The sequence below is a fragment of the Diorhabda sublineata genome, chromosome 5 (assembly GCF_026230105.1).
Source record: "Diorhabda sublineata isolate icDioSubl1.1 chromosome 5, icDioSubl1.1, whole genome shotgun sequence".
NCBI classification, from domain to species: Eukaryota; Metazoa; Arthropoda; class Insecta; order Coleoptera; family Chrysomelidae; genus Diorhabda; species Diorhabda sublineata.
The window spans coordinates 13,624,617-13,649,913 of NC_079478.1; the positions used below are offsets into that span (position 1 = coordinate 13,624,617).

General features: G+C 32.5%; 1 protein-coding gene across 4 annotated transcripts in view; it reads left to right on the plus strand.

The window, feature by feature from the left end:
• The window catches only part of LOC130443817 (arrestin domain-containing protein 3-like), a 28,896-nt gene extending 3,818 nt beyond the window's left edge, over positions 1-25,078 (plus strand). The window contains exons 1-9 of one of the 4 annotated variants that reach the window (XM_056778668.1): positions 1,490-1,639; positions 4,948-5,067; positions 8,676-8,798; positions 12,486-12,697; positions 16,365-16,547; positions 19,221-19,409; positions 19,562-19,676; positions 21,810-21,887; positions 23,626-25,078. In XM_056778668.1, the coding sequence (XP_056634646.1) occupies positions 4,965-5,067; positions 8,676-8,798; positions 12,486-12,697; positions 16,365-16,547; positions 19,221-19,409; positions 19,562-19,676; positions 21,810-21,887; positions 23,626-23,672 (1,050 nt within the window). In that variant the 5' untranslated portion in view covers positions 1,490-1,639; positions 4,948-4,964 and the 3' untranslated portion in view covers positions 23,673-25,078. Of the gene's footprint in view, positions 1-1,388; positions 1,640-4,947; positions 5,068-8,675; positions 8,799-12,485; positions 12,698-16,364; positions 16,548-19,220; positions 19,410-19,561; positions 19,677-21,809; positions 21,888-23,625 lie in introns of those variants that run through there. The other 3 variants (XM_056778670.1, XM_056778672.1, XM_056778671.1) reach the window with 3 other exon arrangements.
• The last annotated feature ends 219 nt before the right edge of the window (positions 25,079-25,297 follow it).

Sequence of the window (25,297 nt, forward strand, 5' to 3'; positions counted from 1 at the left end):
TTTATGTAAAAATGTTGATGACAAAGTGGAATTGGTTAGTAGTACCTATACTGTTCTAAAAGTAACAGCTGGGAAAAGGCAGTTAATCATATGATTACAGAAGAGGAAATGTGGGACAATATTACCGATGAAATAATTTAGTCACTCATTGTAAATAGTGGTTGCGGCAGTTCACCTTATACCTATATAACCAGTATGACACAATGTTTTTAACATAACTTTTGGCAAATTGGAACATTTTATAGAAAATTGCACTTTTTATCTTCAGCTGTTATAAATGTACACCCGATATATTCATTACATTCATACAAAGTTTTTTAATACGAAAATACACGAGGTATCACTTGAAAATATATTTTAACTGTCTACTAGAAGAATTGATACGCCTATGATACGAATTCTTCATCGTTTTATTACTCTCTCATTCATAAAAATAGATCATAATCAAAGATAAAGTGCAGTTAACCAGAAAGAGACTTTCTCAGTCTCCCTAATAACATCAAGAGACAGTTTCCAATTCGAATGTAAATAAAATTTAAATGAATAAAAGCGTCAACGACAATTATTTTTGACTTTTTTTCTTTCTTAATATCTTTCCTCTCTTCACACAAGCTCCCATCTTCTACACAAGAGCGTCGCCAATGGGGAGCAGGGGAAAGTTGTCCCCTTAGACATCCAATGTAGCTAATCGTAAAGCGACCAAAGTTCTAAGGCCACGCGAGCAATTGACTTCCTTACATATTAATAAATTCCGCATCATATGACAAATTAAGATTTAATGTATATTGTAGAAAGCATTGAAATATTCAGAATAACATTAAGATTTTGACATCCGTTTTTAAAATCGTTTGTCAAGTTTTACACATTAATATTGATATTAGAACCGTTCTTATTACAAACTGTAATGTTTCATGCTCTCAACTGTACCAGGCGTTCATATTTTTTATCCTCCAAAATATTGCCCCATTGCCCCCCCCCCCTTAGTCATAAGCTTGCTTCTACAAATAGGCCTCCAAAATAAAACCTTTCCTATAATTTACAATCAACAAATCCAAATATTGAGAAAAAGGAGAAGTAACAATTTCAGACATCTGGGATCTCGATAAATGGATTCTACGACCTCGAAAACACTAAACTACAAGTTTTATCATGATTGCGTACATTTTTTTTCTTTTTTCAATATTATAGATATTTTACAAATAAAGAGAAAAATAATTAAAAATTCAGACAATCCATGTGTGGATATATTTTATTATATATTCATAAAGAATGAAGTTTAACAATGGGAATTTTTAGTCCATCATATATTTTACCTGATTATAATTATTTTGTTGTTTACTTTCCCTCAAAAATTAAATAAATCTGAATACGAACATTTATCACAGAATTTGTTCCAGTTACATTTCCTACTCGGTATACATTTTAATTTAAATAATTATAATCAAATATTACGTATATTTCGTAAATATCTGTTATCTTCACTATTTTTTTATAAAGCGATATAGAATGTAAAAACTTAAATAAGAATATCAAAAATATTGGTCATTGATCGAAGTACACAGCATTCGCACACATCGACTCAAGGTTAAAAACAAGGTTTGTTCGTTTTCACATAAGTGATCGTGGTTTTTACTCGTATGTAAGTACGGATCTAGATTATATTCAAATATAACCATAATTATCAATTAACATTAATAGTACTAAATATACGTCTGCTAAATTCTTTTATATTATAAATCTATTAAAATCAAATATAATTTCTTTGAATGTAGCTAAATCATCACATAACCTAACTTTTGTAAAAGATATATCGACATTGGCCTCACGTATTTATTATCATCAAGTTAATTTTAAAAACTAGTTTATTTTGCAAGTAGTAAAAACGTGTTTTGAACAGGGTCGGCTTTTAAAAAAATGGTTCTCAGTAACATTTTATACTGTCATCTTTGTTTAGTTTGGAAATTCCATCAATTATTCGTACTAGAATTATAGAATGGGAATCAAGTTAGATATGTTAATCTATGTTCAACTCAATGTTTCTTAACAATAAACAATCAAAATATGCATAACTCAGTACGGCATTTCCGCTTTAAGCTGTATAAATGTAATTAGGTCACATTAAAGCCAGCATAACTAATATTTTTATCTCGGGATTTATGAACAAATCTATTTTTATCTAGAAGTTTTTTTCACTGAATCGTATCTCATTTTTATTAATGTCTCCAATATTAAATTAAAATTTTGATTATACAAATTTTATAGTATGTTGAATATGAAAACACTATCTATTTAGCCATAGATAGTGCCCTAAATAGTATTATTTAGAATTAAATACATGTTTAACTAAAATCATATATGTATCACAAAAAGATAATTTCTCCAATGGTTTTTGAAGAAAAACTATTTTTTCTCAACTTCCGATGAACCATAAAGGAAAGACAGATCAATATACAGAAAATAATTTATTAGATACCAAAACGTATGTATAATACATACATAAAATGTCTGCCAATTACTGGAAGTCAGTTGTGATAGTTGTTTGAGCTCACCTTCAGTTTAAAAGTCACTCGGATACTACAGTAGACATTCGAAAAACGTTGAGTTACACAAGCGCTGCGAATATGGGCATTGTTATGGATCAGAACAATTTCAGATGCATTTTCGTTCGTTTCGAACATCCATCTTTCACGAACAGCTTGATCACTCATTTTTTGATGAATTTCTGCCGAACTGTTCGCGAGAATCGAATGATATCTCGCGAATCATACTAAGCAGAAAAATCACCAGCGACAACCAACTCTACAAATCAATCAGAAATGACAAGTAAAAAAAGAAACACAACACCAAAAGAGTTTAGACCGATAAGCATCTCGTCTTTCATTCTGAAAGCGATGATAAGGCTATACAAATAAGAGAAATCACAATTATAGAAAGGAATTGCAAAATTCAATATGCCTATTTAAAAAGCAAATCAGTGGAGTCTGCACTGCATAAAGTAGTCAGTCACTCTGATGGCCTTCCTTAATATAAAAGAGTCGATAATGGATTTAGAAGTGAGCCTTATAGTAATAAACTGGATTATAGTAATGCTGGAAAGCAGAATAATCAGAAATAAGAGCACACAATACTGGAAAAAAAACTACTAGAAGAACGCCAAAAGGAGGAAAGATATCACTCTTATTATGGTTAATAGTGATTAATAAGAATCTAAAAACCCTAGAAGGAGTAAGAATCAGAACAATAGCGTATGCTTATGATGTATTGATTTTGGGTAAGACCCACAACAATCAGAGACATCATGAAAAAAACATTAGAAGATATCATCTTGTAGGTACAAAATAACGACCAGTCAATATTAAAAATACCGAACTAATTCTCTTCCCTAGACAATACAAGATATCTAAGTTCACAGCACTGAAATTGAAGACAAGAACTTTGCTTATCAAAGGAAGCCAAATATTTAGGAATCATGATAGACTGCAAACTTTCATGGAATAGGAATGTGGAGGAGACAATGAAATAAGAATTCGACGCTTTCTACATATTCACGAAGATGTTTAGGAAAAAGTGGGATCTACAACTAAAAGTAGATAATACTCGTATATTGGTTGTATACAACAATCATAATGTATGGCTCAGTAGTGTGGTGGGAATCTATGAACAAAGAAACAAACGAAAAGAATCTCATGAAAGTGCAGAGGTCAGCAGCACCGGAGCCATGAGAACTATTGCTCTAGAAGCAATCTTAAACCTGCAGCATATAAAATTGTTCTTAAAGGCACTCCCCGTTCGAGAGAAAATAAATAACATTTAGAAACAAAAAATGGACTGGACATACATTATACAACTGAAGGAAATAGGAGAAAAAAGAATAAAGAATCAGAACATCGACTATATGACAAAAATAAACATGAATGAAATCTCAATCTTCGGTAGCAAAATATAGAACATGAGCGGGTGTGTTTTCGAAGAAACAGAATATTCAAAAGTTGTACAGACTTAGAACTAGATGTAATATCCTTCAAACGGGAATCTACGCAATAAAGAAGGCTGCTACAACAATCTACATAGACAGCCAGGTAGACTTAAGATAAATAGCATCAAAAATGACAAATCACTGTTCTGGATCCGCGGCAGTGGAGTAGGTCTATGCTGAGTACTTGGACACTATGAAGTAGAAGGCAGATAGGCTTGCTATAGGGAGGACGATGGGAAAGAAAGCCGAAGATATAGCAAAATTGATCCTACCAAATTGTTAGAAGATACTGTCAATAGCATCTTCTAACAATTTGGGAATCAGAGTCAAACATCAGGATATATGGTCAAACAAGTCATTGCACGGTATTACGAGCGGTTTGACGAAACACTCAATCCAGAAGACCATTGGAGTGATCACAAAACATTGTACTGTTGGCACAAGACTCCAGAAATGGGGAGTGACACCTGAAAACTATTGCAAAGAGTGTCACGGAGAAAAGACAATCGAGCATCTACTCTGCCGGTGCCGTACCGTGACGGAGAAACGACGTCAAATGCTTGGGGACGACCAATAGGTTGCCTAGTATAAGTAAAAAACTTTATTATGGGGGTGAATTGCTTAAAAATAAACTATAAAAAGAAAAAGGATAGAAGCTAGTCAACTAAGTTTCCTAATGGAGGAAAATAAAGGGCAATACAATGGGCTTCCTAACCTAACCTATAAGGCGTATGGGATGTATGAAATATTAAAAATAACGTATTAGTTTTGTTGATTACTATTTACAATATGTATGTTGTTTGGTTATCAAGTTTTTGAGAGCTCTGCTCATGCATTTGCCGCCCCTGATAAATTATTTTTATAAATATTTGCGCTATTGATACAATCTATTCTAATGATTTAGTTGATGAAGAAATCTGACGTATATTTGAAAATTTATGTAGCTAACATTATTTGGTTTTCTATTTTAGCAATTTATTTTGGAAACATGTCAGTTTCAATTAGTTTAGATAATCCCGGCACTATAACTAAAGGAACGACCTTGACAGGAACTGTCACATGTCGGTTTCCATCAGAAGAAACCATTAGAGGTAAAACCATGCAAAAGTTTACGTTAAAAATGGTTTGATATGTTTAATTGAGGTACATTTCAATCTCAATACCTTCTTTTTTATTAATATTTCACTTGAATTATTGTTATTTAATTAATTTCGTAAGATAATCAATCCCATTTCACGAATTTTTTACAAACTGTCTAGGATTCTAGCAAAGTCAATTTTTGGTAGTAAATACAAGATAAGAGATAATTTCTTTATCGCTATATACATATTTGATGCTATCATGGAGAATCAACGAACAAAGTGAAAAATGTATTTCTGCAGATTCTATAAATTGTTTCACTTTCCCCATCGCTTTCATACGTTCAAAACGGATAATTTTTCACTCAATAATAAATATAGTGAAAAAATTTCATTTACTGTTTCTACAATAACATAAATCAACAATGAATATGAAATCGCTTACAGTAACTTTATGGATTGGAAAAAGCCATAATGAGGAGTTATATAGAGTTTTAAAAACATTAGCTTATGATCCCAGTTCCGGACGCTAAAAGGTACCATAATACGCAAAACTACGTTAATTTTTTAAAAGAAAATCGGAATATATTACCGTAACAGCGAAAAACTTGAATAACCCTGAATAAATTCAATAATTTGTTTTTAATTTCATACTACTTTAGCTATTGGCCATACAGGGGAAATAACATTGTGATGAACGTCGAAAACTAGAAATTCCTAGAAATTTCAGTCAATGAAAAATTCTACCAAACGGCTTTTAAAAAAATATGCAAAGCCTGGACTATGTATAGACGAGACATACATTTTTTTTAATTTCCAAAATGGCAAATGTACAAAACAGAACGTAGCAAGAAATGAATTTGACACGATAGTAAAAGATATACCGAAATTTGTACAATTATTGTAACTATTATTCTGGCCACTGTTGTCGAAGCCCATCTGCGACTATTTTAGTTAATGCAGGAGCACATCTTTCAACTCCATAACGCCATGCGGGTTGGAAATCCATCAATGTTACTGAATATCGATATGGCAAAATATCAGAAAGATTTTATTAGAATTGATACAGCCTACAGCACCTCTAGAACCTGAATACAACACTGCTGTGGAAGCTTCTACGTTTCTCCATTAAATTGACCTTTGACCTAGGCTGATATTTTAATTATCGAGAATGTGATGAAGCGAAATTATTTGTCGGGAATAACGGTCCAAAAACGTTCAAATAACTGTAACTTACAATTTTAAGTGAAATATAAATATGAATTAATGTAATATGTACTATACATTTTGATTTCGTTCCTTGTTTTAAACATTTGAAAACCTCGCATTAGTAGAAAAATACAGTGAGAAAATGACGTATTTTTCCCTCGCAAACTACTGAGCTATGGAGAAATATTTAAAATTTTTCTTCTCACTTGTTGTACGATACACATTTTTCTAATTCCTTGTCTATAAAATAACGCACGCGACAAAGTCCAATGTAGCAATTGTAGATGAGTTGAAAAGCAAAGTTAAAAAATTTAATGTCATAGTTCTTCTTCTTCGTACGTTAGGACTTAGTCTGCAGCTGCAGCTGGGATGATGAAGACAAGCTTTCATACCATCTTGTAGGTGGACGGGATGTATTCGGCTTTTCATCCTTTGCAATATTTGCCAACCTGTTGTCTGACATTCTGTCCACGTGGTCTCTCCATTCCCTTCGCCGATTTCTCGCCCATCTCACTACATCCTGGATGTCACATAACTCCCTTTTTCATCATTTCTCTTGTGGTCCCGCTATGGATCTCAGCGTTCGCATTTCAGTAGTTCTTGAAAGCCGATTAGTTATGGTGTTCCCTGCTCTGGTCTCTATCGCGTATGTCATTACTGGTCTAACACATGTCTGGTATATTCTGATTTTGCTCCTGGTAGTTTTTCCCCCAACTTACATCTCTCAGGTCCCCTTATATTAATGACCCCTTTGTTGTTTGATCTTTCACTTCATTCTTTAGATTTCTATCACTTGTTATGTTCGCTTCTAGATATTTGAATGACATCACTTGTTCAGCACTCTGATCGCATATTGCGAGTTTACATCTTCTCGGATACTGTAAAAGATTTGTCTTTCTTCAGGGATATTTGCAAGTTAAAAGGTTTCGCTATTTGATCAAACCATAGATCATTATTAAAAATTTCAACATTTTGTGTTGTATAAAATAGTGAAAAATTTTTAATATGTTGCGACGGATACGTTTTCATTTAAAGAGATTGTTCTCTCACCTCTAAAGCAACAATTCGAGAATTTATAACTTTATTAAGAAACAACACTTTCAGTTGACACTACAATAATTGAACAAAGCACACACAAAAAGTGACGTGTTTCTATTTCAAAAAGGCGAATCGCCAGCTCGATCCTGGATGACAATTCTCATGCGAGTGGGCATAGAACATAAGACATTTTGAATGTTTGATTGAGGAAAACCCGTTACCAAAAAAGCCAGCAAATGGTAGCACATAATATTCTAAGATCTCTGCAACATATCGTTGTGAAGTTAGTGCGCCTCCGTCAATCTCGACTAGATCCGTGTATGCCTCAAAAGAAATACCTGCCCGAAACATTACCGAGCAACCCCCATACACAACCCGTGGTAACTCATCTGTGAACAATACTTTTTTCCTGTCGTCCACTGTCCAATTAATGTGTTCACAATCAAAATCAAGTCTGCATCTTCTGTGAGCTGCAGTAAACAAACGGTCCTTTAGCTGGACAGCAAGCTGTCATACCACTTTCTTTCAACCTTAGTCGAACAGTAGACGTGCTGACTGCTATTCCGTGAGCTTGTTGAAGGCCGCTTTGGAACATTCTAGCGGTTTGCGTTCGGTCTCGCAATGCAGCGATCCATCCGAGCTGTTGTTTTTCGCTAGAAACCGCTTGTATGTTTTTTGTTCTGTTGAACGACTAACATTCAAACGTCTCGCTATCTCCTGTTGACTCGTTCCAATATCCAGCAATGTTTCAATCTCAACAGCTTTCCGATTTTTTTCATCCATTGTTAAGAACTAAATTCAACTCTATAGAGGCTACTTTAGTACATCGATTTGTTTAAAAATTTAAAATCTTTTGAAATGTTACAACGCAAACGTTTGAAATCACAATAAACGTACATGAAGTAGTCGAAATTTTCATTCAAGAGATCAGTGTTTGACCAGTAACTAACCCATTTCATTGAATTACTAGTAATGAATAAGCAATTAGGAGTAGTAACAATTGATGACTTCACAAATATTTGGGGTTGCACGTTTTCGCTGAGGCGCAGTTTAGTTTGAAAAAATAAAAATTTCAATTAAAATGGACGTTGAAAAACATTTCTCAATCATAATGAATGTTTAAAAATGTCTGTTCTTAGACCTTTGCAATTGCATGAACTATACAAAATTCCTAATTCTTATTGTTACTTGAATTTAAAAGAAAAAAAATTTACTCACTATCTTGTACGAGTAATATCTCCGAAGAGGTGAGTAAATTTTGTTATAGGAAAGGCACATCATAATTGCATGCGGGCAATCACCTCCACAGAACAATAATTTGTTTCTTTTGATTTAATTTGATTAATTTTTTACATTAACCGTTTATTTTTTAGGAATAGAATGCTCATTAAGAGGCAAAGAGTGTACAAGATGGACTCAAGGATCTGGTAAAAATTCAACTACTTACACAGGGAAACATAAGTTCATCATACAAGATATAAATTTTGTCGGAGCAGGTGATTGATTTTAATTTTGTGTCATATTAATTATTAATCATACAACAATATCAACTTGTTTATTATGAAATCCAATGAATGAAAAAGTAAGTATTCTGTCAGAAACGTCAAGTAAAACAAAATTTTTTTTACTCCGCTTCAAAATACGATATCAGACTGTTATTGTCAATGTCCTATTTCAATTTACTTTTGAAGCTTAGTTCAACTATTTCTAGGATTTTGGAATGAAAAGAATAAAATACCCATCAGGCGCCACAAAAAAGCTTCATTTTTCTGGAAAAAATATCTCGGGACAGCTAGTTTATATGGAAAAAATTTCAATTCTTCCTGGAAGATAAGCTTCACGGAATTAGTAGAACCTAACAACGGTTGTTACATTTCTAGTTTTCTGAAGTTGTTTACTCATGAAATGCTAATTCGGATCTTCCGGCAAAATATACGCCCTCTGACAATATAAATGAGAAATAGAGAAAGCTAATATGTTTCCATCATAAATATGGTAAACAATTGTGATTGTCGGAGTTGCAGGCTCTCTGCGGTTTCCCTGTAATCTGGTGAACCGAGTCACAAGCCAAATGGCCGACGATATGGAATAATGCAACCGCAGCTGTACCCGTTAGACTCCCATGAAAATTAAAACAAAAAGTTTTCAAAAAATACACAAATAGAAAAACAAAAAAAATTGAAAAATATATCCCCAAATTGAGAAAAACCGTTTTTACTTGGACTAAAGCTCCCTTTCCGTCTTCTTCTGGTCATTGGTCGTCTGGTTTTTACTTCTTTCCAACCACCAGCACAGCACAACCACAATGCAATCACCACAACCCCAGCCCTGCAGAGGAGCAACTCCTATATCAGGGTCAACTCCAACATACCTTCCCATAATAAATTTCCCTTATCCCATCGAAAAATTATCCATTGAATCTCTCTCTTTTTACGAGATTGTGTACTCTTTTATGACTTGAGGGCTTTTTTGATATTCATTATTTAATCAGTAATAATCAAAAAGGATCTTTGATTAGCAACGTAATGAATATTGCTCTGAGTTTTGGTGTACTTTTGAAAAAAAAATGGCTAGGAACTCGTTAACAGAATAAGTTAAGAACACAAGTAACAGAACATGAGAAAATTGGTCCTCCGTATATATCTGAAAATTAATATTTTCATATTATTTTGGATTATTATTTTGAACTTCATGTCTATATCCAGGGAATCATCTGTTTTATAGGAACAAACAATTTTTTTGGATCTTGATAGCACTAGCTTTCATACCAAGAGAATATAATGAATCAGATTGAATATTTAAACGGCTTTTCAGGTTTTATAATTTTCACCCACAATTTCTGTTTATTCCTCCAAACTCAATTCCACCAGCATTTCTAACAAATTTTTTATTTTTCATATTTCTATTCTACGTCATTTGCCGTGGTAGTATCGGTAAAACATCCAGGTCGGCGACTTTTCTTATATACTCTAAGATTCTGGTCAACTCTGGATCGTTTGTAAGTCTAACTGCTCTTTTTTATCGAATTAAGCATCTTCAAGGTATACTTGGGAGCCTAGCTTCAAATGGACGAATCTCTTGCGGAGTATATAGCGCTCCAAGTTTTGGTGAAGCTGCCTTGGCTAAATCAGAAACGTGACTATGCCAGGACATAATGCTTCCAAGTTCAATACCTAAAAAGCGAATTTGCGGTGATGGTGGTATTTTATGTCCAGAGAGGATCAAATCCTGAGCTGCAGTGTCAGCTTCCTTTGTAAAAATAGCAGCGGGGGTTATTGCGGTAGTAAACTCAATCAGCTTCTACCCCTTTCCAGAATGTTTTCATGGTATACATTACATTGAATATTTCAACGGCTTTCTAATAGGTTTTATAATTTTCACCCACAGCTTCAAACTCAATACCACCGGCATCTCTATAAAATTTTTTGTTTTTCCATATTTCTATTTTACCTTTAATGTCAGAAATGGGATTATGGCAACTTAATTAACAATGTATTTATCTATTTGTTTTTATTATGTAGAAGAGAAAAATGTAAAGCATTGTCTAGGCATAGTCTAAATTTTCCTGATTACAAATAATTGTTTTTAAACCACAATTTTTTAGAATACACTATAAAAAGAAATTTTTGTTATAAATATTGGTACAATTGGTCTATGAGAATGCTTTAAATAGTAGATGTTGATGTAACAAGATTAAAAAAGTATACAAGGATATTTTGAAAAATTCTTAGCCTATTATAGAACCAAACAAAATGTCAATGTCAAAATATTTTATTACCCAACATATTCTCCTCTTTTTACATTTATTACAGCGAACCGGCAACGTCTCTAGACCTTCCAAAAAAAGAGATGATAGTCGGACGGAGCTAAATCTGGTGAATAAGGGGGGTGTTCTAGTAATTCAAACCCTAAATCACGAATTTTTTGATGGCAACATGAGATTTGTGTGCAGCGGCGTTGTCCAGCAAAAACTAAACACTTTTGGATAACTTTCCGCGTCTTTTCTCGTTAATTTTTTCCCGTAAAGTGGTCAGTAATGTCGAATAGTAATCTCCAATTATTATTCTACTCTTATCCAAAAAATAAATCATGATTATTCCATGGCAATCCCAAAAAAACTGAAGCAAGAATTTTTCCAGTAGATTTTTGGACACGAGACTTCTTAGGTCTTGGAGAACCAGAGTGTCGCCATTCCATCGATTGTTGCTCTGGATAGTAGAAATGTACCCAAGTCTCATCAATAGTAACAATTTTTCAAATCGAGCACAGATGGAACGCGATGCTTCTACCCTTGCACGCTTTTGGTCAACATTCAAACAGTTGGAGATCCATTTTGCAGCAATTCTTCTCATGTCTAAATTAACGTGTACTATATGATGAACGCGTTCTTATGAAATATTCAGTGCTTCAGATATTCGTTTTAGGCCAATTCAACGCTCTGATAAAAACGTGTCATGAACTGCATCGATATGTTCGGGGACTGACACAGAAACTTGCCTTGCCGATCGGTCACCATCTTCAATGGAAAATTTACTTCTTTTGAAGCTTGCAGTCCAATTTTTCACGGTCGCATACGAAGGACATTGATCACCAAGGGTATTAAGTATATCTTCGTAAATCTGCTTACCTCTTAACCCTTTTAAATACAGGTACTTGATGATGGCTCGATACTCCAAGTTTTCGATTTTCACAATGTCGGTGGACAGCTAAATATTCTTGATTTTAAGTCTCTTCTGTTTTAAGATTAGTTTTTTTAATAATTTTTGGAAGATAAGATTTAATGTTTCAACTTATCTTTAAGTCTTTATCTTTTTCGAAACGTAAAATTTTATCTTCCAAAAATTATTATAAAAACTGATTTTAAAACAGAAGAGGCCTAAAATCAAGAAAATTTAGATGCATTATTATTAAATATTACACCATTTTTTTCATTGAATCTTGTTTTGCCATCAAGTCAATAGGTTGATTAAAAGTTAGTGAAAATCTGATTAGAAAATTCCAGCTAAATAGAAAAACAAAGTTCAACATTTTTAACATAAATTATATACGATTCAAAAATTTTGATATCTTATAATATATAATTTATCTAAATATATATTCATGTAGGGAATAAATACAAACAATTTATGGTGAAATATTTCAAATAGTTATTCTATTATCTGTACAAGGTGTATTAATTTCAGGTACAATAGATTCTGGAGTATACGAATACTCCTTTTTATTCACAATACCAGATATTCCTCTTCCTTCATCATATATTCACACCTTGGGCTCCGTACAATATTTTATAAGAGCCAAAGTCGATAGACCCTTTGCAATTGATTACGAAGATAGTATAACATTACATGTCGCTCCAGTGGTTGACTTAAATGACGAGCCTGATCAACAACAATTGGCAAGTATACTTAAAAGTCTCAAAATTACTTAGTAGAATGTGAAAGAGAAAGACAGAGTGGAAAGCGCATGTGTCATTCATTTCTATTTTTTGTGTTATTGTTACTGTTAATGTAAGAAATCCGTTATTTTATAGAATACCTAGTTATTCCATTAAATAACTAATCGTGTCCGTTAAAGTGTGTAATATGCTATTAATTTGATTGATACCGAAGCATAAAACGAGAATACTTTTATGCCATCCTCTCAAAATATCAACGACAAATACATTTACCTTCCACCCCTACTGCTTTTATGAATTATTACAGGCCATAAGGATAGAAGTTTGTGGTTTTAAGACGAAATTGCAGGACAGTTGCTTGATATCTGTTGTTTGGAGTCCCATGTAGATTGCAGTCTGACAATGGAAGAAAATTTTGTAACAAACTTATTAATGACTTGAAAGTAACTTGGCCAGAGCTTAAGATCCAAGAACCAACACATAGCCAAAGCCAAGGCAGTGTTGAGAGAGCGAATCAGGAAATAGGAAATATCTAGACGACTTGGTTGTTACAAGAGAACCAGTCAACTTCGTGGAGTAACGGGTTAAAATTGATCCAGTTTATGAAGAACAGAGCGTTCCATTCTGGTATTAGAAGGTCCCCTACGAGGCTTTGTTTGGTTGCGCAAGTTGGACTGTCAACAACTGCCATTCTGAAGAAAGCACTTAATTTGTTGGTCGACGAAGATCAATTGCAAAATACTTTGACTGCAATAAATGTTTATTCCCTACCTGATAATGAAAAAGTAGTTGAACAAGTAGTATTAAATAATCTAATTACGAAAGTATGTGTTGTCTATTTAAAAGAATACAGTGAAGATATAGTTTGCTTCAAATATATGGATCCTGTCCATATATCATGTTCGGAAGATTATGTTTTAGAAGATAGAGTTGAACAGAAAATCTGCAAAAATTGTATTTTAATGAATTTAATGTTCAAATAAAAAGAGAAAAGTCTAAAAAACGTTTAGAAATTCAAGCGAAAAAGATGAAATTATTGTTGGGTAAAACTCTTTCTGAAGCCTCTGTAAGGTTTACCGTCCTTATCTCAGAGCTTGAAGTTGACAGAGGAAAAGGTGATGCCAAATCTATGTTATTATCAAAATAACGAAAGAAAAATTTTTCGTATTGGGCACAGGAAACGGTCGCATAAAACAATTATATTCCCGATCCCAGTTCAAAAATTAATTATAATAGAAGAAGTACCGAATGTAGAAATATCGCTCCGGTCGGTTGCTACAGCTCAAACTTTAGGTACTGGTCAGGGATTTAAAAAATGTTTGTGTAAATCCCAGTGTGTGAACAAAAATTTTTTTCAGAAATAATGTTCTTTGTAATTCCAAGTGTCATTCTAGTAATTCTTGTTGTAACAAATGATTTTATGGTATGTTTCCATAAATACCATTTATACGCAGCATAAATTAGATGCATTGCTTCTTTTTCATTTTATTTGTTTATTTATAGAATAACTAGTCAGAGGCGGCGTAAAACGTAGGCGGTGGGTGCCACCGCCCACGGCCTTGCGGTGCTAAGGGCCTCGTGCCTTACAACCGAATATAAATTTAAAAAAGTATGGAATATCCAAAGGTACACACCACAAAGTTTCTCTTATTCTAGAGTATCTGGTAGTTACTCGGCGCCGAGCACACATTTGCTCCACTACCCACTCTAATTTTCATTTCTCAAGAAAACTGAATAATGGTGAAGCTCAACGTCGTTGCTGGTTGGTTTATTCAAGTTCTAAAAATAAAGTTTTCTGTTTTCCATGCAGACTATTTGGCAATCCACAAACTCAAATGGTACAGGAAGGGAGTTGTGATTGGAAACACTTGAGTGATATTTTACACAGGCATGAGAATACTAAAGAACATATGGCCTATATTTTTGAAAGGATAGCATTAGAGAAAGGAATAAAACATTAGAAAACGAAAGGCGAATTCTTGAATCTCAAAAACATTGGTACAATTTGTTTGAGAGATTAATTGATATAATAAATTTCTGAGTCCCTCATAATCTCATAATTAGAGGTCACAGAGAATCTTTAAAAATAGTCTAAAAAAATAAGAATTTTGGTAACTACATAGACTTATTTAAATTTGTATCTAAATATGATCCTACGTTACAGGAACACATAAATCGCGTTAATAATAAACAACTTGTACACCATTATCTAAGCCATGATATTAAAAATGAATTGATTACATTGATGTCAAGCACAGTTACCAGTGAAGTGATTGGTAAGATAAAAGAGGCAAATTTTGTTCTTCTTTTCTTCTTTATTGCTGTCACTGAAACGACTGGATAATATTTGACTAATGCAATACTGGGAGAGCTGGAAAAAATGACTTAGAGAGTCAGAACTGTCGCAGCTAAGGATACGACAATGGTGCAAATATGGTAGGCATAAATAGTGGAGTTAAAACTCGAATATTAAATATAAATCCCAGGTCATTTTTCACACCTTGCGGTTGTCATAGCTAAAATCTGTTGTTGGTACACGCAGCTAATTCTTCGACAGCAGGAAAAACATTTCCAAAAGGGGAAATGCTGAAAACCTGTCAGGATTTACACATATTCCTGCAAGTAGTTGTGAGTCGTATGAGGAGTTACAAAATATGATCCCAAATTTACCCTAAGTACTGCTTCCACTGAAAGGAGCTTTTCAAAATTAAAACTAATTAAAAATCATTTAAGAAATACTATGGGTCAAGAAAGATTTTTAGCTTTGGCAGTTTTATCTGAAGCAGATATAGCATCTAAGATAAATTACGAACCAATCAAAAATAGAAAATTTGTTTCTTTAATTATTTTTGTTTAACGTTCCAAAGAGGTATAACTAAAAATTAAGTTTTTTTAATGATTAAAAAACTGTTTAGCTTCAAATAATTTTTTATTTAATATTCCCTCCTTCTGGCACCATCAGAAGGCCTCGCGAAATGTACCTTTCCCACATTAAATTTAAGTCTTCCTCCGCCACTGTACCTAGTTACAGTAGAAACTCGATTATCCGGCCCTCAGTTATACGGATTCACGATTATCCGAACTATCAACTGCGACCAATTAAATAATTAAGTAATATTGAGTTAATTTGCAAAATGTTTAACATATTTACTAAAAGTCGTATTTATGCAAGCACGAACGAGTAGGAACTGGCATTACCTCGCCCGCGCCCCACAGGATCGCAGCCCCACGCGTTTCGTTATTGTTTTAGTTAGTTATCAATTGTTTGATAAATAACTTTATGATTGAAATATTTTAAACCACATTAAACTTATTAAATTATAATTATTTTTTATTAATAATATTATTTATTAATAAATATTACTATTATTAAACTTATTGTATTTCACAAAACCCGCTTTTCTTCATACATTCGATTATCCGACTTTCGATTATCCGAATCCCTAACGACAACAATTAGTCGATTAATCGAGTCACCACTATATTGTATTTTAGATAAATTGTTTATTTTACACTTCAACTATCTCTTATTAGTTAATTAAATAGAATACCTAGTTATTTCATGGAATAACTAGGTTTTCTATGAAATAACTAGGTTTTCTATGAAATAACTGCATTATATACTTTAACGGTAACATTATATAAATTAGTATTTTTTTCTGAGTAGACTAAAAGTACGTACCAGTTCGAGAAGTTTCCAACAATATGCTGCTGTACGTCGGAGCCATTGAATGTTGATTTAGTCTTGAATAAACGAGCTTTTGTTCTAGAAGACGTAATAGAAGGAAAATTAAATATAGAAAACATGTCTGACTTACAAGTTTCGCAAATTGAAATCTCCCTGGTTTGGGTAAGTGAAAACAGTTCATTTTTATACTTTCGAACGGTGTTGCAGGCTGAGGACTCAACATAAAACTGTCTAAGAGTTTTTTAAAATATCAACGTTTCGATCTTTTACTTGATCTTTATCAAGGCTAAAAATATATGGTACATTATAACTCAAACATAGTAGATAGTGTAACAATATAAATATTTCTTTGGTTTCTTATTTCTCAGACCTTTGGATATGTTTATGTTTCTAAATGTTCTTGATTTTAGGTCTGTTTCAAAATCAGCTTTTTTAATAATCTTTAAAAGATAGATAAAAATTGACGTTTCGTCTTTTCTTTATCAAAATATGATATTGACACTGACAATTTGCGTATTTATATTGATCTATAGATCACCTTCATCATGAATATCAAAATTACAATAAAATCAAACTAGAATATTTCTAATAAGAAAAATAAATTTTTTCCTCAGTCCTTACATCTCAAATATTAACTTATTTGTAGTTTTATTAGGATTTACAAAATAGAGCTATAAATTTTACTCAAATTATTTAGGTATTTTTCATCATTTATAGCTTTTTAGTTATTAATGTGAACCATTTCTAAAAATTTTCATTCTTATGTATTAGATTCCGTTTCAAGAATTTTCGAATCTTTATAATTGAATTTATGTTTTTTTGATATTTCATGGTTCGTTAATGCGGTTCTATTTTTTTTATCGTATTGATGACCTCTTAGTCTATTTTGTAAATACTGAGATGTTTGCCCTATGTAGACAGCGTCACAATTAGGCACTTTATATATAATATTACTTCTTCTTTTCGTGTTTTACATTTTAATTTAGTGAAATATTTTGATGATTTATTATGTCCTTTATGACTTATTCTAATATCATATTTATTGAATAATTCGATAATTGTTGGGAAATTCCTTGTACATATGGTAAAGAAAAATGTTTTATATCAATTAGAAAACAAAACAGAAACGAAACATCAAAACATAAAACATTTTTTCTCACCATATGCTCAACGACTTTCCCAACAATCAAAAAAGAGAATTTTTAGAAATGGTTCACATTCATAAGAACTAAAAAGCTATAAATGATAAAAAGAACTAAATAATTTGAGTAAAATTTATTGTTCTATTTTGTAACTTTTCAACGTATGTACATGAACTGTGACCAATCGATATGAATATTCTTCAGTCTAAATTTAGAAGGTACAGAGTGGGAGAAGGTTCCTTGGCGTCTTGTAGACCCCGCGCGAGCAACGAAGGGTTAAAGACTGTTGTGGACGGAAATTGTTCATAACTAATACATATGCTAAAATTTGGACCTGCACACAGATGTCTATTTTCTTCCACAGATATATCTAAGTTCATTTTGTAATGGATAATCCATAATTAAGAGCAATTTTGTAATCCAACTTCAACATCCTAGTTACCTCTGTGCCATAAGTATGTCGAAAAACCCATGTGAAGATGTCATTGTTGATATTATTGTCCTTCGAATGTTGTTGCGGATTGAGGACTCAAAATAAAACTGCCCATGAAGACAACTGATACTAATTTTAACTGCAAAGTATGAGAAGGCAATTCCAGTGAATTTAAAAACTCAGTGCGATAGTTGACTACGTTAACCTGGTTCATAAAATGTCTCGCTATATGGTTTCTTCTTTCGTCTGTTTCATTGTCATGAGACGGTATTTGCTTGGGTTTAATTGATTTCGGTGCTTCTTAGGAGCTTCTGTCGCCTGGCCTTTTATTCAGATAAGTGATAAACCGATATCTTCATTAACCTTTTTTATACAGAATTTTCCCACCAATAAACCTTCTTCCGCGAAAATTAATTCCAGCGAAAACACCTCGGCGGGAATATTCACATTTATACTATTAAACTATAGAGTGGGTTGTGACGAATTGGCCCTTTGTCCTATTTAAACTTTTCTTACATTTGGCAATTTCAATGCGTTCAAAAGCATCTAACAATTAATTACCATAGCTAATTTCATATATATAACATTCTTTTCCAAATTTGGTATTTCATCTTTAAGATTATTTAACAATTGTTTCAATGCATTGTTGGATTTATAAACCAATTTAAAACCTACTCTGTTAAGTATTCCTCCCAAACCATTTGTATAAACTGGATTGAAAGGTGCTAGAGCAAATTTCTCTTGTTTTTCATTTTGAGTTTGAAAAAAAGTGATTTCATATAGAGATTTCTTAAACCTATGATGGTTAATTAAATTGTTGGATGCATTTGAAAGCATTGAAATTGCTAAATGTAAGGAAAGCTTGAATAGGGGCAAAGGGTCAATTCCTTACAGCCCACTCTATAATTTAATAGTTGAGGAATAAATGTGAAAATTTCCCGCCAAAGAGGTTTGCCCGCTGGAACTAATTTTCACGTGAGTAGGTTTATTGTTGGGCAAAATTATTAGGTTTTAGTTTAGCTTTAATCTCTGAAGACGATAACTTGGTTATCGAAACATCAGACTAGGTAATTGTGAGTGTTGGTGTAGTAGTAGTGTAAATACTTAGTTAAAAGAGCAATGGAATGAGGATCTTTCTATATAAGAACATTCAACATGCGAATTTTTTAAATAGGAAAACTCATAATTGTGTCATTGAAAAGTGATTGATTTTTTGCCTAACTTCTAATACTTGGTCATGTAGTTGTAATTTTTTTCTAGCATTTAAAATTCACGGCAGAACGTCCAAGAAAAAGAGAACGAGAAGAAGAAAAAGTATATGCTAAGCAAATTGAAACTGGACTTGAAGGATACAGCGAAAAATCATACAACTTTATGTTACATATCCCACAAATGGCTATTCTTAATTTCACTGGTTGTTATTTAATACAACAAAGGTGGATTGTTAGAGTAAGTCTTCTGACTCAAAATTATTGTTATAACATTTGTGTTGATTGTTGTTGTAGTTCTATATAAATATCTGTATTTGCTTGCATGTCTGGTTATTATAATAATGAGTAGACATTTCTTATGATGCAATTTGAACAATTTTCTCTCCGTAGATTCATATTATTTTCCCAAGTTGTCATAGAAATATTAAATGTGACGCTGACATAAAAATAGGACATATTCCTCTCGGTGCTATTGATTCAAGGGATATATCTGCTCCCCAATCAAGTAAGTATGATACTTTGAATAATTCTAAAAAATATCTATCTCTATATATATATATATATATATATATATATATATATATATATATATATATATATATATATATACAGTGCTTTTCAGATAAAAGTATCCACCTTTAATAACTTTTGTAATACTGGTATTTAGAAAAAATCCAAAAACACGTCAATTTATGTTGGAAGGGGCAAGCATTATGGCTTATTTAAACTTACTGGAAAAGCCACCCCCTCACCCCTAGCAGCATCCCCTTTATTTTTTTAAATTACTTTTCATATTTTTTATGTAAAATTTGGATACTCGTCTTTGAGCTGATTTCAAAAATGTATAATACTTGTAGGTTAAAGTGGTTAGTTTATGAGATAAACAATTTTTCTTTTAAGAGCACAAATTTTACTTTCACCTTATTTGCCTGTACTAAAATGGGTTGCACAACAGTTCAAACTCTTTAATCTTTTTAACTGTGCTATTTATTCTACTTAAAAAATCCAAACAACAAAAAACTCTACTTTTTATTAAAGTTTGACATTGTCAACTACAATTTGTAGTCACTATTGATAGTGTAATTTGATACATTATTTATTTTGTTTCTCCGAAATGGTTTACTCTTTGCAAGAAAGAATTGAAATTGTAGGTTTATACTACCAAAATAATAATTGTGCAAGAGCTGCTGCTAGAATATTTAACGTATTACATGACGGAAGACATGCAACTCATAAGTATGTAATTCAACTGATGGAGAAATTTACCACAACAGGGTCTGTTTGCAATAAAGTGCATAAGCGAGAGGGACTCGTAAATAACGAAGCAATCCAAGTGGCAATTTTAGGGAAAGTCAGCTTAGAGGCTCAACAACCCCAATCGTTGTCAACAATAAGTAGAGCGATCGGTGTTTCATCTTCTACAGTTTTCCGAGTTCTACATAAATTCTAGTACCACCCATACAAAGTTAAGTTGGTGCACGAGTTGAATGAAGATGATTTTGATCGTCGTCTAGAGTTTTGCGAATCAATGACGCAAATTATCAATAACAATCCACAATTGTTAAACAATATTTGCTTTTCTGATGAATGCCCATGGTCGTTAAATGGCTTAGTAAGTAGGCATAATTGTAGGTATTGGGCTGAAAGTGATCCACATATTATGCGTGAATTTCATACACAACATCCCCAAAAGTTAAACGTTTGGTGTGGTATCCTAGGTGACCACATTGTCGGACCTTTCTTCATCAACGGAAATTTAAATGGTGAATCATATCTTGAGTTACTCAGGGAAGGGGTTGACCCACGTATTACAATAATAATAGAAAATGATGATAACCTTTCCGAAGATTTACTGGTATTTCAACAAGACGGAGCTCCCCACACTATGCTATGCCTGTCCGACAATTTTTAAACGAAACATTCCCCGCTCGTTGGATAGGTAGAAGGGGGCAGATGATGGAGTGGCCACCTAGGTCACCGGATTTAACACCCCTAGACTTCTTTTTATGGGGGTATTTAAAAACAAAAGTTTATGCTACCCAACCAGAATCTCTGGAGGATTTATGAGAGAGGATAGAAAATGAATGTCGACAATTAAATCCAGCCGTATTAAGCAATGTCAGAGAGGCATTTCAAAATAGATTATACCATTGTATGGAAGTGAATGGTACTCATTTTGAACACTTATTGTAACTTCATAATAAATAGCACAGTTGAAAAGATTAAAGAGTTTGAACTGTTGTACAACCCATTTTAGTACAGGTAAATAAGGTGAAAGTAAATAATAAGTAAAATTTGTGCTCTTAAAAGAAAAATTGTTTATCTCATAAACTAACCACTTTAACCTACAAGTATTATACATTTTTGAAATCAGCTCAAAGAGGAGTATCCAAATTTTACATAAAAGATATGAAAAGTAATTTAAAAAAATAAAGGGGATGCTGCTAGGGGTGAGGGGGTGGCTTTTCCAGTAAGTTTAAATAAGCCATAATGCTTGCCCCTTCCAACATAAATTGACGTGTTTTTGGATTTTTTCTAAATACCAGTATTACAAAAGTTACTAAAGGTGGATACTTTTATCTGAAAAGCACTGTATATATTTATAACTTTCTACCAAAAACTTTTATCAATCTAACAGCTGCTGCTGGAGGACATCCTGAAATAACGCCTTCGGCTCCTGAATTGGAAGAGGATAGGATACCTCTGATTGATGAAGGTGAGTCTCAATTTTGAAAAAATGTATCATATAAGTTTTTCCTGCACTTTGCTTTTTGCTCAACTTGAAAACGACCTGTAGATAGACAGATAATTATAAAATCTAAAAATTTTAAAAATATTTTCTTTTTTTACTAAAAATTGATCCGTATACTTTTAGGTACGTCAATAAAAGTCTTGATAAATGGGATACCTCCCAAAAATTCGATTCAAATTTGTACAGGGTGCTCAACAACCGCCAATTTATCATTTACAAAATACTTGATTGAATTGAATAAATATACTTTTTAACAAAATCAAATTAAGGTACATTAATGTATTGTTGGTACTGAACAATGACCTTACCTTATAATAAATTCACATTATTTTGTAGCATAGTGGACTCTGCTTGATTCGGACCATTAGATCATGGATATTGTAAAGTGTGACAATGATATCTTAAAAATTAAAACGTGGAGACACGCATCACTGAGAGAGAACAGAGGACTGGTGACTCTAAGCCCGCTATACTAAATAATGGAGCCACCTAGTATATAGATGACTCCACGATAAATGGCTTGACTAGAGCAGACTTCAAAGGAGGACAGTCCAAAATAGATGAATTTGTCTTTCTCGGGGAAAATTATACCATCTCTCAAACCAAAGTATTCGCTTTGATGGCTTGTGGACGTGCGATATTCAATCGACGTCATAGAAATAGATTAATGTCAATTTGTTCAGATATTAGAGTTGTCATACAAGCCGTTCATATATCATAATTGTCATACAAGCCAACAACTAGGCTTATGCTGGAGTCTGAGAAACTCCTACAAGAACTGTTGAGTGATTGCTGCAAGGCTCGTCTCATTTGGGTGCCCGGTCTCTCAGGCAACAAAGGCAGTAACGAGGCGGACTCGTTCGCCAGATTAGGATCAGTAATAGTCCATAATCTCAATATGAACTGTGTACATTAAGAGTTTACGTATATTTCAAATAACCTCACAAAAAGAAATCTAATGGAGTATGATTCCATTGTCTAACAGGTCATTCTACTGTTGCTCTTCTTCTGAACCATCGCATTGGTTTAAAAATAATAAAAGGTTTATATTGTCAACAATTTTGGTATTGGTTGGGCCAAATAAAATTCCCCTATTACGTTTTCATGAAAAAACGTAGACCAATGAGCTTATTTCTTATAAAACAAACGCATAAGTTGATTTTTTGATAGTCTATACCAGTATTGAGTCCAAAATATATTACATGCGAAATGAAAAAATGAGATAGTTCTATCAAGATATGATAATGAAAAAAAAAATCTTTATATTAACAGTATAATATTTTCAAAAGCATCTGGTGTACTGACTATTGCTCTTTACAGTGTTAAATTTAGTTGGTAATATTATTTGTGATTACTTGAAGAAATTTGTAACTAAAAAAAGTATCTTAGTGCAAGAGAAAGTGAAAAATCTTTTTAAGCAGTTAAATAAAAAGTATGTAGAGTAAGAATTATCTAAATACAGGTTTAATTATTAGAATTTAACAAAGACCTTTCTTGCTTAGCTTGGTTTCTTGTTGTTATTTATGGTATAAATCGATATTTATATTTATTTGTATGCAAAATTATATTTCAAGGCTCCAGTAAAACATTTATTCAAGAAAACTGACAAATTTACTTTCTATTTTACATTCAACAAACAAATTATTTTTTTTTCTTAACAAGAGAACACAAATGATTAATTTTAAACATTTTTTATTTTCAGATTCTCCATCAGCACCACCTCCTACATATGCTGATGCTACTAAATGATTTATATAGAATCAAAAATATTTCGTTGAAAGGATAATCTATAAAACAGTCTATATTACGTCTATTATAAAGCTGGTTACAATTACACAGACTGTAATTGTTTTAGAAAAGCTGCAATTCTTTTTCCAAGTAATTTCTACAGTTAATTCCAATCCGGCGTCAGAATTGTGCTATCATATAAACGTTTTGAGCTATTCCGATGAAAATTTGCAAAACAATATGAAATTTCCCAATGTCAAGTAGCACTGATAGAAAACTTTTGAGTGATTCATTTTGTTGATGGATATTTGTGAATATGAATTTGAATCTGCAATGTTGTCATTTCCAATTTCATATTTATAATTAACGAACCTCCGAGTGCATTGTTTCAAAAAGAAAATCTAAATACAAAAATAACTGTACAAAGATTTTGTAAAGATGGTCATTCTTAAACGTACCTCCAAATTAACATAGCTTGGAGAAGAAAAATATTAAAACTCTCAAATACAATAAAAGTTACACAAAATGAACTTAAGAGCGAATCTCAACTTTTTGTGTTGTAATTCATCTTAAAAAGAGCTAGAAACGCTGTTTGGGTGCTTAACTTTACTATCTTAACAATGTATTATTGAAATTATAACCTCAGAGTTGGATACTTTGCAATAAGCATTTTGAACAAGATATTTTAATTTTCAAGAACAATACAGATGGATGTCAAATATGTTTGAAAAAAATTTAATCAAAAAATATTTTTACAAACTATTAATTATACACTGTCGAGAAGAATCATCTCACAAGTGGGAAAAATTGAGATAAATATCCAGTTGTAAATTACATTTCAAAAATCCAACAAAATGAAGCTTGTGCAGAGGGTGTAGCCTCAGATTAAATACCACAGATATTTCACTGTTTTACTTTCTCTCGAAACGCCGCCATGACTTCGAACATATTAATCGGTTCAACGTTGTCTCACTAACCCGCCGTGGAATTAAATTCCATAGCTATTTCCAATCGATTATCGTGTACGTCCGTTTTTCTATGCCGTCTCTTTAATTCGGTTACCTTTTACATATGTCTCATAATTTCTTTTCTCCTCACTGAGTATTTAATCTGTTATAAACCATTGCTGCTGTCCTTTAACAATGAATTTTTTTTCAGCTTCAACATTGTTTGTAATAGATTCGTATTGTGTCTCCAAATCCTCGAGTCTTTAGATCTTTATATGTTAATGTACACCTATTGATTAGGCAACATAGTTTACTTCGTTATAGAATTGTTAAGACTCTAAGGAAGCTTCTCAAATATTTTATGAAAAATATATAAATATATTTTTAATAAACTTTATTTATAAAAGGTCCATTAACTGCCTTATTACCTTTATATATGTAATTGTTTAATCAATTAAAAATGTAAAAATTTTATTATTAGATATTTGTTTCATTAGAAAGACCATGCTCCACTTCATCCGGGCCATCCTCAACCCTATCATGTTACATCGTAAGGATACAATGCTAAAAGGTTAATAAAAGAAGTTCCAAGCTCACCAGAACTTTGCCCATAAGCAAACAGTAAACTTTCAATTGTACACCAGGACCTACCATATCTAAAACTCACAGAAACAGCTGAGGAAGTCGACGGACAACTTT